This window comes from Nycticebus coucang, chromosome 21, assembly GCF_027406575.1.
Source record: "Nycticebus coucang isolate mNycCou1 chromosome 21, mNycCou1.pri, whole genome shotgun sequence".
In the NCBI taxonomy this organism is placed as follows: Eukaryota; Metazoa; Chordata; class Mammalia; order Primates; family Lorisidae; genus Nycticebus; species Nycticebus coucang.
Genome location: NC_069800.1, coordinates 19,255,820 through 19,267,838, shown reverse-complemented (window position 1 = coordinate 19,267,838; position 12,019 = coordinate 19,255,820). Strand labels below are relative to the sequence as shown.

Sequence of the window (12,019 nt, the reverse complement as noted above, 5' to 3'; positions counted from 1 at the left end):
CCACATCACCCATTCATTGGCAGCATTTCCTAAGCATCCTCACTGTGGGAGACACGGCGTTAGAAACCATGGGGATTACAGACAAGAAGCTGTATAAGGAGCTTTACCTTCTAGTAGAAAAGGTGCTGTACACCTGTAAGACCAAGATGTGAGCTGATAATGGGCTGTCTGAGGGTCCCGGATAAATACAAAAATTGGAGAAAGTCTGACCATCAAGAACACAGACATGCCCAATGTATTGCAAGCAAGTCCTCAGAGACAGACACTCAGGATTCTGAGTTCTCTAACTCCTGCTCCAATAGGAGTGGACTGTGGACGACCTATCAGTGTTCCATGACATATTTCTGCTCAACAAAGGAGAGCTCTGCTTTCCAGAGTTTTTAAAAACTACCAAACTGGGAAGAACTTCACAGGCAAGGCAATTTTATGTTGAGTCTTCAAAAGCCAGCGGGACTGTGGGCGTTTGGAGATGATGCTACATGACCAAGCACAGAAAGCAACACGAGCAAAGAGGCTGTGTTACAGAAGTCATGAGTCTAAGGCAGAGCGTGTGGGGAGGGGAAGCGGAGGGGAGAGCAGACAGACCTGCGGGAGCAGGTTGATTCCATGAGAAATTAAACCATACACTATGAAATAAAAAATTTACCTCCAATGATAAATAATATATGTTATATGAGGTCAGTGTACGAGAGAAAGTTCTCCCATGGTGCGTAATCTGGGGCCTTCAGGAGGCCAAGCTTGCCAGCAAATTTGGCCCCAGGTAACATAAGACTACAGCCTACTTGCCCATTTGCTGGGTGAACTTGGGCAAGTTACTTAAATCCAGGTCTCAATTCCTTCACAGATCAAACAAGAGTCAGCTAATCTCTCAATTTTCTTTCTGCTCCAAACCCCAGAGATTCTTGCTTCAGATGCTGACACACTTTGATGCAGCCAGCCCTCTGGTGTTACCAGCAGCAATCTCACCATTATATCCTGTGATCACTAGTCTGGTAAGCACTTCTGGAATCTGCAGGAGGCAGCTCCCGGCTTAACCCAGCCCTTCATCTGCCTCCTGATCGGCTAATACTTCCTGGGCATCAGCTTCCCAAACATGTAGTGTTTTCGTAAGAGGAGAAAGTAAGTGACAAAAAAACAATATAAGGAGCCAGGCAGTAGGCAGAGGATCAGGGATAAGGAGGAAAACAAGCAGGGTGTAAGCAGGTAATTAGCCATGTTTACACGAAAGACTCCTGCTGGGGGTGCTGAGGCATACTGCAGGATGTGGGGTTGGGGAGGTCGGCAGTGGAAAAAAACTTCACAGGGCAAAGAGGGGGCACTGTTCAGTGGGGCTCTGAAGCCTGAGTAATAGTCAGATAGGTGCCTAGGGACAAGTAGGATAACCCCAGAAAGGCACTCCATGTGAAGAAGCCATCTGGGTCAGAGCCAGGTGGTGAAAGGGTTTGGACCTAAGCTGCAGCTCTGCCACTTTCCAACTGTATGACATTAGCCCCCAGTGGCTACACAAGCATCGCAGGCTTCAATTTTTCATCTGTCAACTAGAGGTGATGGCACTCTTGATTGGAAGAATGAATGAGCATCTCAAATGGCACTTAAAACAGAGCTTGCACTACACAGGGTTATTCTTCACGGCTTACATCATGACTATTACTATCATCATCAACATCATTAAAGGATTCTGTAGGTATTAACGGTCTGCTTGGTTAACCCTGCTATAAGGACAGGGGTACAGGAGGCTTTTCTAGTTAGGCTGCTTAATACATGTCAGTGGGGCAGCTGGAATGAGCAGGTGGGAGAAAAGGTGGCAATAAAATGTATTAGACCTGTTCACAAAGCACCTAGAAGCTGATGGAAAAGCCAAGTTCCATATGGTGACCTAATTTGGTCCCACGTGAATCTAATTTCACATTTGTGGAATTTCAAAAGGGGAGAAGTTGGGCTACATGGTGGGTCCAGGACTGGCTGTGAGAACCCTGAGAGGAAATAACACACAACACACACACATATACACACAGAAAGCACCAGGGTAATCTGGTGGCCTGAATTGGGTCTTAGCAAAATCTATTCCATCAAAACTTCTGAATTGAATGCCTCCTTTGGAGGCCCCCAACATGGGGCAATCACTTCCTAGGAAATCACAATACCATTATAGATTATTAATACTAAATAGCCAACTGACAGAAGCCGGGGGACCTCAAGTTAAAAGCTCAGGCCTGCAGTCTTATTGAATTGAGAGCATGCCCCCCACTACTTTAATTTCCTGGGGCTACAGCTTTGTCCAGCAATTTCATTTACATAATTTTAACCATTTTCTTGAATCTCTTACCTCTTTCTCTGAAATAACAGCATTAAGTTTTGATTGCTATTTTGTTCCTATTTTGCTCCAGAGATCACCAGAGCTGGAACATAAATATAATCCACAAAGGACACTATCACTTGAAAGGAGGCTGTCCTGACCCAAGACAAGGTGATGGGCCAAGGCTTACAGCAACACCTCTGAGTAGATCTTGCCTTGTCATCAGCGACTGACCCCAGGCCTTTTCCAAATGCCAAGGTGGGGTCTTAGAGGCCAGCACCTGGACTTGCGTTGAAGCCCCCTCAGGAGGTGCTACGGATGAAAGAAACACTGGGAAGACAGCAGAGTTCTAGGCCCTCCAACCTCAACTGACCAAAGGGTAATGCACAGACTCCTGGTCTCTTGCACCCCCTTCTTGTACAAGTGAGGACACTGAGGCCCAAAGATGAAAGATCCAGCCCAAGGTCACCTAGGCAGGAAGGGGCTGGGCCAGGGCATGGATCCTCTGTGCAGGTCTCTACACCAGCTGGGTGCCAGACTCCTGCGCGTCTTCCCATCACGGCCGCAGGGCTCTGGGAAGGTGCTCTCAGGATCATGTATTTATTTGTTTTGAGAACCTACTGTCTGGTAAGCATGTTTGACAGGGATTAGGTGGGGAAAGATAAATACTCTTACCTTATTGAAGAGTATTTTTGAGTACTTAAGAGTATTTATGACCAGGCACATGAAAGGTGCCTGTTTCCTAGTTTTATTTTTCCCCAAATCAAAATAAATATCAGGAAATCACTAAGCATGTGTCAATACCCCACTGTGTTCAGAATCGTCCAGAGAGTTTGGTTGGTTGGTTGGTTTTTGAGGCAGAGTCTCACTCTGCTGCCCAGGCTAGAGTGCCCTGACATCAGCTTAGCTCACAGCAACTTCACACTTCTGGCTTTCAGCAATCCTCTCCTGCCTCAGCCTCTTGAATAGCTGGGACTACAGGCGTCTCCCTTGACGTCAGCTAATTTTTTCTGTTTTTAGTAGAGACGGGTTTCCCTATTGCTCAGGCTGGTCTTAAACTCCTGAGCACCAGGGGTCCTCTTGCCTGGGCCTCCCAGAGTGCGAGGATTATAGGTGTGAACCACCGCCCTGGACCTGGTTGGTTATTTAACGCAGAGTCCTAAGGCCTCCTCTCAGATACTGTGATTCAGCAGGTGTGGTGAGATAAGTATTGATTCTGAGTTCCCACCAGGTTGTGAGAATCAGTATACAACATCATTCCATGAGCTCGGGGAATGACGCTTTACGATATGTGACAAGTGCTAGTCATGGGAAAGATGTGAAGCCACTGGTGAGGAGGGTAGAGGAGGTAAGGAGCGAGGGTGGGGGGAAAGAAGGAGGGAGAGGAGGAAGGGGGAGGGACAGGGAGCAGCAGGGCAGAATCCCAGAGTAAGCGTTCTCAGTCTTCTGCATTTATCAAAATATTCAAACACACATTCTATAGGTCAGTCGAGATGATGGACAAGAACTTAGCTTTTATCTGCTTTTTTTTTTTCAACTTTAGACCAATGATTCTAAAACAGGATCCTAAGGAGTACTTTTCAGTTGTGGAAAAAATAAATATTTGCTTGCATATCTGAGAATATAAAAGCTAAAAGAATCACACTTTTTTTTTTTTTGAGACAGAGTCTCACTTGTTTGCCCTTGGTAGAGTGCTGTCGCATCACAGCTCACAGCAACCTCCAACTTTTGGGCTCAAGTGATTCTCTTGCCTCAGCATTCCAAGTAGCTGGGACTACAGGTGCCGGCCACAAGGCCCGGCTAATTTTAGAGACAGGGTCTCCCTCCGGCTCAGGGTGGTCTCCAACTCCTGAGCTCAGGCAATCCACCCACCTCGGCCTCCCCCAGGTCTGAGCCACCACCCTGGCCCCAAACGTTTTAAGGCAGCAAGACCCCAGGAGCAGCAAGGGAACCGTCAGTCCTTGGCGCCCACTGGAGGCTGCACCCGCCCTAGGCGCAGCTCACCTCTGCCCGTCCTGCTGCAGGGCTTCCTGCTCCACCTCCAGGCTGGCCTGGAGCCCCGCCTGCTCCCCGCCGCTGCCGGGCAGAGTGGCCAGCTGCTGCCTCTGCTCTTGGATCTCTAGGCCCAGCGTGCAGCGCCGCTGCAGGGCGGAATGCCTCCTCTCCAGCCTGGCCACAGCCCGCTCCAGCGCCTCCCTCTGCTGCTTCTCCCGCGATTCCAGAATCTCCTTTTCCTTCTTCCTCACTTTCTCCTCCTGGCGCGCAACGTTGGCCGTGAACTCGAAGGTGGCCTGCAGCTTCTGCAGCTGGCTGGCATTGGCTTGGTATTGCGCGAGCTGTTCCTCCTTTTCCTCCATTTCTTTCTCCACTTGATAGAGAGTGTTGTCTAAGCTGAGGGGGCCTCTGCCGAGGATCTCGAGCGCTCTCTGCTTTTCTTCCAGCAGCGCTGGCAGGTGACTCTGCAGGAGGTACCGCAGCTGGCGCTCCTTGTACTGCAGCCTGCTCGCCATTGGCTTGATTTTCTCGAAATCTGGAGCCCCCTGGGTGACCCTGGAGATGCGCTCATCATCTCTTCCCAACAACCCGGCCTCATCGTCGTTGTCACGTTTTAAATGCTCTAGGATTTCCTGTTCTTCTTGGACTTCTTTCTTCAGCAGGTCTTTCTGCTGGACCAGGTCCTTCTCCAAATTGGCTAGCTTGACAAGCTGCCTTCTCTTGAACTCGAAGAAAAGCTGCTGCGCCCCTTCTAACTCACTGCCGTCCTGTTCCCCCGCGGCGCACGCCTCCCGGGCCCGCAGCAGGGACTCCCGGACACGCTCCAGGGCCCGCTTCTCCTCCTCGGCCCGCTGCACCTCCCCGCGCCGCAGCAGCCGGGTCAGCTCCTGCTTCTCCCGCAGCTGCTCTTCCATGTGGGCCACCAGCGTCACCTGCTCCTTTTCTTGCTCCTCCAGCCTCTTCTTCTCCAGCTCCAGCTTGGCGCACTGCTCGTCTTTCTCCTTCTGCAGCCGGTCCAATTCTTGGAATATCTGGATCTTCTCAGCCTTCTCGTGGTGGTTGAGCTCCTGGAGGCACCGAAGCTCCCCTTGGATGCGGAGGAAGCGCTCCTCCTCCTGTCTCTTCTTCTGCAGCTCGAGCTCTTGCTGCTCCCTCAGCCTTTCCTCTTGGAACTTCTCCTTCTCGGCCAGCAGGTCCCTCAGCGTGCTCTCGACGTGGCAGCAGCGGCGCTGCAGGCTCTGCTCCTGCTCGCGGATCTGCAGCTGCGCCAGCTGCGTCTCCTTCCGCTGCGTCTCCACCTCCAGCTGCATCCGCTCCAGCTCCGCTTTGTCCGACTTCTGCTTCTCCTCCATTTCTTCTATGAGTTTCCTGAAATGCAAAGTGTGGATTAATCCTTATTTGATCATTACGTTTCAGAGTTGCTCAAACTCTTCCCTAACTAAAACGTTCTCAAGATGCATATGTAACATAAAGCCAACACTCCATTAAAATCAAGAAGGAACTACTTTCCTTTTAAATTTCTAACAGTTTCCCTGTTTGAGGTTTTTTCATTCTTTAACTCTCCAATGTCCCATCTGCCTGGTCTCCTGACGTAGCCTCTGATGGTATTTCTTCATAAAGCCTATAATCATAATGTGTTATGCATGATACAATTTTAAAAGCCCCCTGAGCTCTAAGAGAAAGAACCATGGCCAATTTAAATTTAAATGTGAATAATTTTATTCAGCCCAATGACTAAAACTCAACAGAAGTTCAGTTACAAGATGACATTAAATAAAAACGCTTATGCTGTCCTTAACTCATTGGGGTCAAATATCAAAGTCAAGATAATCAACAGTTCATTGTTCCAACTCAAACAACTACATGCTATTTAGCATTTAATCACTAGTTTGGGACAAATGATGATCACCAAATGGCCCAAAATATTAGTGCATAACACTGAAAATAACTGGGAATCTCCATCAGAATACTCAAATGCATGAGTTAGGGAGTTATAGGTTATGTCTTCTCTTGAAGAACTAATGATCCTCACTGGCTACTATGTCAAGCTTTAGGGACTGGGAGGGCCTCCCAAGCAAGACCACAGAGTAAGAGCCTGGATGAGTGGCCTCAATCTCCTGACCCACCAAACATCTGTGTTGTATGACAGATAAGTTTAGTTGCAAACCGAACTAACGCATTTGTGACATTTAAACTCCAGACTCTACAAAACATACATCTATGTTAGTCTACAGATTTTCTATGGCCTTAGTTTATGGCCTCCAGTCTATGTTAAATAGAACAGGGGGGAAAAAAAAGGGAGAAAATATGGTTGTATCAAACAAAATATTATTTCAGAATCTATACAACTCTCCACATCAGTCAGACAGCCACATGTGTGCGCACAGATGTGAGCTGCACATACACACACAAGAAGTGAGTGAAGAACTGAGAACTGTGGGTGGGGAGGCACACATGGGGGAACAATGTAAAAAAAAAGTGTTTAAATCGTCATTCTCTTGGCTTTTTAAAAACTCAGGGGATATTACTAAGAGAAGATACTCTTTAGAATCAAATGTAAACAGATATATATATATTTGATGTATTCAATTTTTGGTGTGTTAAATTCGTATACTGACAATTCTCACTTTCTCACAAATATTTAAACATGAACTGTTTTTAAAAAAATTAATTATGAAGTAAAACCAACCATTTAAAAAGAAATGACCTATGGACATTAGACATGTAACTAACAGCCCCCACGGGGGTGTGGGGCGTTGCGGGGGGACGTCCTGAGGCAGACACTGAAGGGTTCAGTCCAGATTAACACTGGAATCCAGAGCCCACAGCAGTGTTGAAACTAGAACCCCACGTGGCTTACCTTTTACTTTCTAATTTTTCAAGTTCTTCACGCTGTTGCCTCTCAAATTCAAGTCTAATAAAACCAAACAAAAATTAGTCACTTGTGTGAAAAAGCTTTTTTCTCTGTAATATAAGTCATATATTACAAACAGCATCAGTTTTTCAGCTACTATTTTTAATTATCATCAATTAGCAATTTTAAAATGTATTCTTTGCTCTGTGACAATGATTGAAATTACACAAACTTTTGGGTGCTTGAACTCAAGCATGAAAAGAACAGAATTTGACAAAAAATAAACACAAAACGCTGTACTGAAAAGGCAAAGTTAAATGAGGCTTCTAAATGATAAGCACGTCTATGCCATGCAGCTTAGCCACTGATGAATATATAAAAACAGAGAATCTCTACCTTAGACAGATGGGTCCTTTTACAGGGAAAAGACTGCCAGGGAGGTAGAGAAAGAGAGAGAGAGAGCACAGGCATCAATTATGGAAAAAAAATTAACAGGAGGAAGCATCGGGGGAAAAAGCAGTAAGTTTTTTGTTTGTTTGTTTGTTTTAAATAGAGACAGAGTCTCACTTTACCGCCCTCAGTAGAGTGCCATGATGTCACAGGACTCACAGCAACCTCCAGCTCTTGGGCTTTCGCGATTCTCCTGCCTCAGCCTCCCAAGCAGCTGGGACTACAGGCGCCAGCCACAACGCCCGGCTATTTTTTGGTTGCAGTTCAGCCGGGGGTGGGTTTGAACCCACCACCCTCGGTATATGGGGCCGGAGCCCTACTCACTGAGCCACAGGTGCCGCCCAGCAGTAAGGTATTTACAAGCTTGAAAGAGGTAAAGTCTCCATCTTTCTTTAAGGCTGCATAATATTCCATGGTGTACATATACCACAATTTATTAATCCATTCGTGGATTGATGGGCACTTGGGCTTTTTCCATGACTTAGCAATTATGAATAGGGCTGCAATAAATATTCTGATACAAATATCTTTGTTATGGTGTGATTTTTGGTCTTCTGGGTATATGCCCAGTAGGGGGATTACAGGATTGAATGGCAGATCTATTTTTAGATCTCTAAGCTGGAACATATTCTTCTTAGTGAAGTGTCTCAAGAATGGAAGAAAAAGTACCCAATGTACTCACCCTTATTATGAAACTAATGTAGGACCTTCACATGAAAGCTAACCCAGTTACAACCTAAGAATAGGGAGAAAGGGGAAAGGGAGGGGAGGGAGGGGGAAGGAGGGGGATTAATGGGATTACACCTGTGGTGCATCTTATTCACATCTTATATGTGAATCCTAGTAAATGTGGAATGTAAAGGTCTTAGCAAAATAACTAAGAAAATGCTACAAAAGCTATGTTAACTAATGTGATGAAAATGTGTCAAACGATCTATGAACCAAATGTATGGTGCCCCATGATCATACTAATGTACACAGCTATGGTTTAATAAAAATAAATAAATTAAAAAAAAAGGTATTTACAAGCTAATAGCCATGTACAAATTGAAACATCTTTCTGTAAACACCACACTTTCTCAACAGTTTCATGAAACAACCACTCCAAAAACACAGCTGTTACGCTTTACACACTTCTCATGATAATCATAATAGTGATAATAGCTGCGTGCCAATGATGATTGAAAACGATAGTGAAGTCTTATTTTTGCTGCTTTGTAGATAGTTATACTGCATGTAGGTTTGAAAAGAGCCCAGCACCGCCTCCCTTTTCTCTTGCTCCCCCTCTCGCCTGTGACACACCTGCTTTCTCCTTCTCCTCTGTCATGAACGGAAGCTTCCACACCAAAGCAGATGCAGATGTTGCATTTCTTTTTCTTTCTTTCTTTCTTTCTTTTTTTTTTTTTGAGAGAACCCTACTATGTTGCCCTGGGTAGAGTGCCGTGGCGTCACAGCTTACAGCAACCTCAAACTCTTGGGTTAGAGATTCTCTTGCCTCAGCCTCCCAAGTAACTGGGACTACAGGTGCCCGCCGCAACACCCGGTTATTATTTTTTTTTTTTTACTGTTTTCATTGTTGTTTAACAGGCCCTGGCCGGGTCTGAACCCACCAGCCCCAGTGCATGTGGCCAGTGCCCTAACCACTGAGCTACAGGCACTGAGCCAGATGTCGTATTGCTTGTTCAGCCTGCAGAACTGTGAGCCAAATAACCTCTTTTCTTTATAAATCACCACCCAGCCTCAGGTGTCTTCCCTTTTTTTTGAGACAGAGTCTTTGTTGCCCTCAGTAGAATGCTGTGGCACCACAGCGCACAGCAATCTCAAACTCTTGAGCTCAAGTGATCCTCTTGCCTCAGCCTCCCAAGTAGCTGGGACTACAGGCACCTGTCACAAGGCCTGACTAGTTTTAGAGATGGAGTCTTGTTCTTGCTCAGGCTGGTCTTGAACTCTTGAGCTCAAATGATCTACCAGACTCAGCCTCCCAGAGTGCTAGGGTTATAGGTGTGAGCTACCGCGCCTGGTCCTGCAGCCTCAGGCTTCTTTACCGCACTGCAGAAGCACCAAGGAAGCCCTCCAGCGTGGCCTTGCAGGGCTATATATGGTGCATCGGAACTAGGAGAGCCCTGGGGGGGAGGAGCGGCAGCAGCCACTGTCATGGTGCTCCAGGTGGGTTGAGGCCTAGTGCTGTGAACATCCTCTGAGCCCTACAGACACAGACTGGTACTGCTCTGAGGACTTGGGAGGTAAATCTGCACAATGACCCTGAGAGGTGGGTGCCACCACCATCCCCACTGCACACATGGGAAATTGACACATTGTTAGTAACAGCAAATCAGGGAGACTCCAGAGCTCACAGGTTTAGCCTCTTTTCTATCCTGCTTTTAAGGTGAGCTCAGCTTTACGCATGTTGAACCTAATGCTGGCACTGAGTGTCCAGCAGGCAGAAGGACACCACAATAACCCGGAACTCAGGCCCTTAACAGAAAGACAACTTGGGATTCACCAGCATGTAGATGAGAATCAAAGTCACAACAGTGAGTGAGGTTACCCAGGACACATGTACAGAATAAGAATGAAGAAGCTCAGCGCCAAGTCTGAAAGGCTACAGGCATGCAGTGACCAGCAGAGATCACGGGGCCCTCCACGAGCCTAGGGCTGATCAGTTAGAAAAACTGACAGAAAACCAGGAAAAGGTAAGTGCAACAAGCAGAGAGGAGAGGGTGTTTCCAGAAAGAGGAAGTGGTGTGAAGTGATTCGGGCATGTCCAGTAAGTGCCCCATTCAACTTGGCAACATGGAGGTCACTGGTATCTTGGAGTGACCTTCGTCAGGCTGGGGCCAGACTGCAGTGGGCTGTGGGTACATACGTGGTGGACAGCCCTCTCAGGAATGTTAGCAAAGGGGAGGTAGTGGTGTTAGGAGGTTTTAGGTTGCTCATTTTAGCAGATGAAAGAGACGTGTGCATATGTAAATGGTGGAATAGAAAGAGTTTGGGTGAAAAAAACTGGGGAGAGGATGGGAATGTCTGGTGGACAGAGGGCCCCAAACAGGCAGTGCCCAAGAGCAAGGGCTCTGGAACTAGTCTAGCCCAGATCAAATCCTGGCTTCTGTTCTGACCATGGGATACTCTCTCAACCCTCCTCAACATCAGTTTCTGCATCTAAAAACAGACTTGAAAGTATAACTCGTCCTCAGTGAGTGAGAAGACCCGATGAGGGTACACAGTGCCCACTTGGCAGTTAATAAAATATTAGTTTTCATCGTACAGAATCCATAGCACAGATAGGGGAAGTTATTTGCAGAAGGGCAGTTCTGCCTGTGGACAGGAAGGAAGGAGGGAAGGATGGATGCAAAGCAGATGTGGGATTTAAGGGTGAGGTCCTCAGACCTCTGCATCCCCTGTTGGGTCAGAAATAAGGGCCTCTGCTAAGAGTGAAGGGAACAGCAGTGGAGTTCAGGGTAAAAGGGTTAGAGATGTTATTTGTAATGGTGAAGGGGCCAGCGGACAAGAGCGGGATGGGGGGCATCATCAAGCTCAGAGACATTAACTGGCAGAGGCACTGAGTTGCAATGGCTGGTCTACTTCAGTGGGGCTAGAGTTGGGATTCTGAATAGGAGGAGCCTCTGATGCCGGGAAGCAGACGGCTCAGGTGGAAGGGAGTGGGGGCAAGACCAAGACAAGCCTTATAGGAACAAGTAAGAAATTAAAGAACATGAGCACCATTTAATGACTAGCCTGTAGGATAAGTCATCCTCAAAGACTCACCTAAGATAACGGAACAACTTAGAAAGGTGGTGAAAAACTTAGAAATAAATGTTCATGGGGGTGGGGTCGGGGGAACATTAGGGAGAAGTGAAGAGTGGAGCTGGCAAGTGTCTTGAGTGGGTGATGAGAAAGTACCCTGCAGGGCAGAGGAGGGAGGGTGATGAGAAAGGACCCTGCAGGGCAGAGGAGGGAGGGTGATGAGAAAGGACCCTGCAGGGCAGAGGAGGGAGGGTGATGAGAAAGGACCCTGGAGGGCAGAGGAGGGAGGGTGATGAGAAAGGACCCTGCAGGGCAGAGGAGGGAGGGTGATGAGAAAGGACCCTGCAGGGCAGAGGAGGGAGGGTGATGAGAAAGGACCCTGCAGGGCAGAGGAGGGAGGGTGATGAGAAACCTGTACTGACATGTGAAGTGTGGAGTCACGAAATCATTCGCACTGTAGGCCTGTATCAAGACCACACGCATCCTGTAAAGATACACAACGGTCACGTACCCATAATAACTAAAAGTTAAAAGAAATCAGAGAGATTCCTATTTTAATTCTAAAAAAGAGGTGTGACTTCATTTCTGTGAGCTGCTTCTAAATGGAGAAAATTTGCTTGTTTTCTACAAAAAGTTATGTACCTTTGCTAACGAACAATTACCATTTCCTCAAAAATAAA

General features: G+C 47.1%; 1 protein-coding gene across 7 annotated transcripts in view; it reads right to left on the bottom strand.

Annotated features, from left to right (window-relative positions):
- KIF16B (kinesin family member 16B) overlaps positions 1–12,019 on the bottom strand; it is a 348,569-nt gene that overhangs the window by 111,743 nt on the left and 224,807 nt on the right. For 4 of the 7 annotated variants that reach the window (XR_008376486.1, XM_053573822.1, XM_053573823.1 and 1 more), the window contains exons 18-20: positions 7,542–7,574; positions 7,152–7,205; positions 4,301–5,659 (exon numbers count right to left, since the gene is read on the bottom strand). Coding sequence is in view for 6 of the 7 variants with exons in the window: in XM_053573822.1 (XP_053429797.1) it covers positions 4,301–5,659; positions 7,152–7,205; positions 7,542–7,574 (1,446 nt within the window). In the remaining variant the exon portion in view is untranslated. The remainder of the gene's footprint in view (positions 1–4,300; positions 5,660–7,151; positions 7,206–7,541; positions 7,575–12,019) is intronic. The other 3 variants (XM_053573824.1, XM_053573826.1, XM_053573821.1) reach the window with 1 other exon arrangement.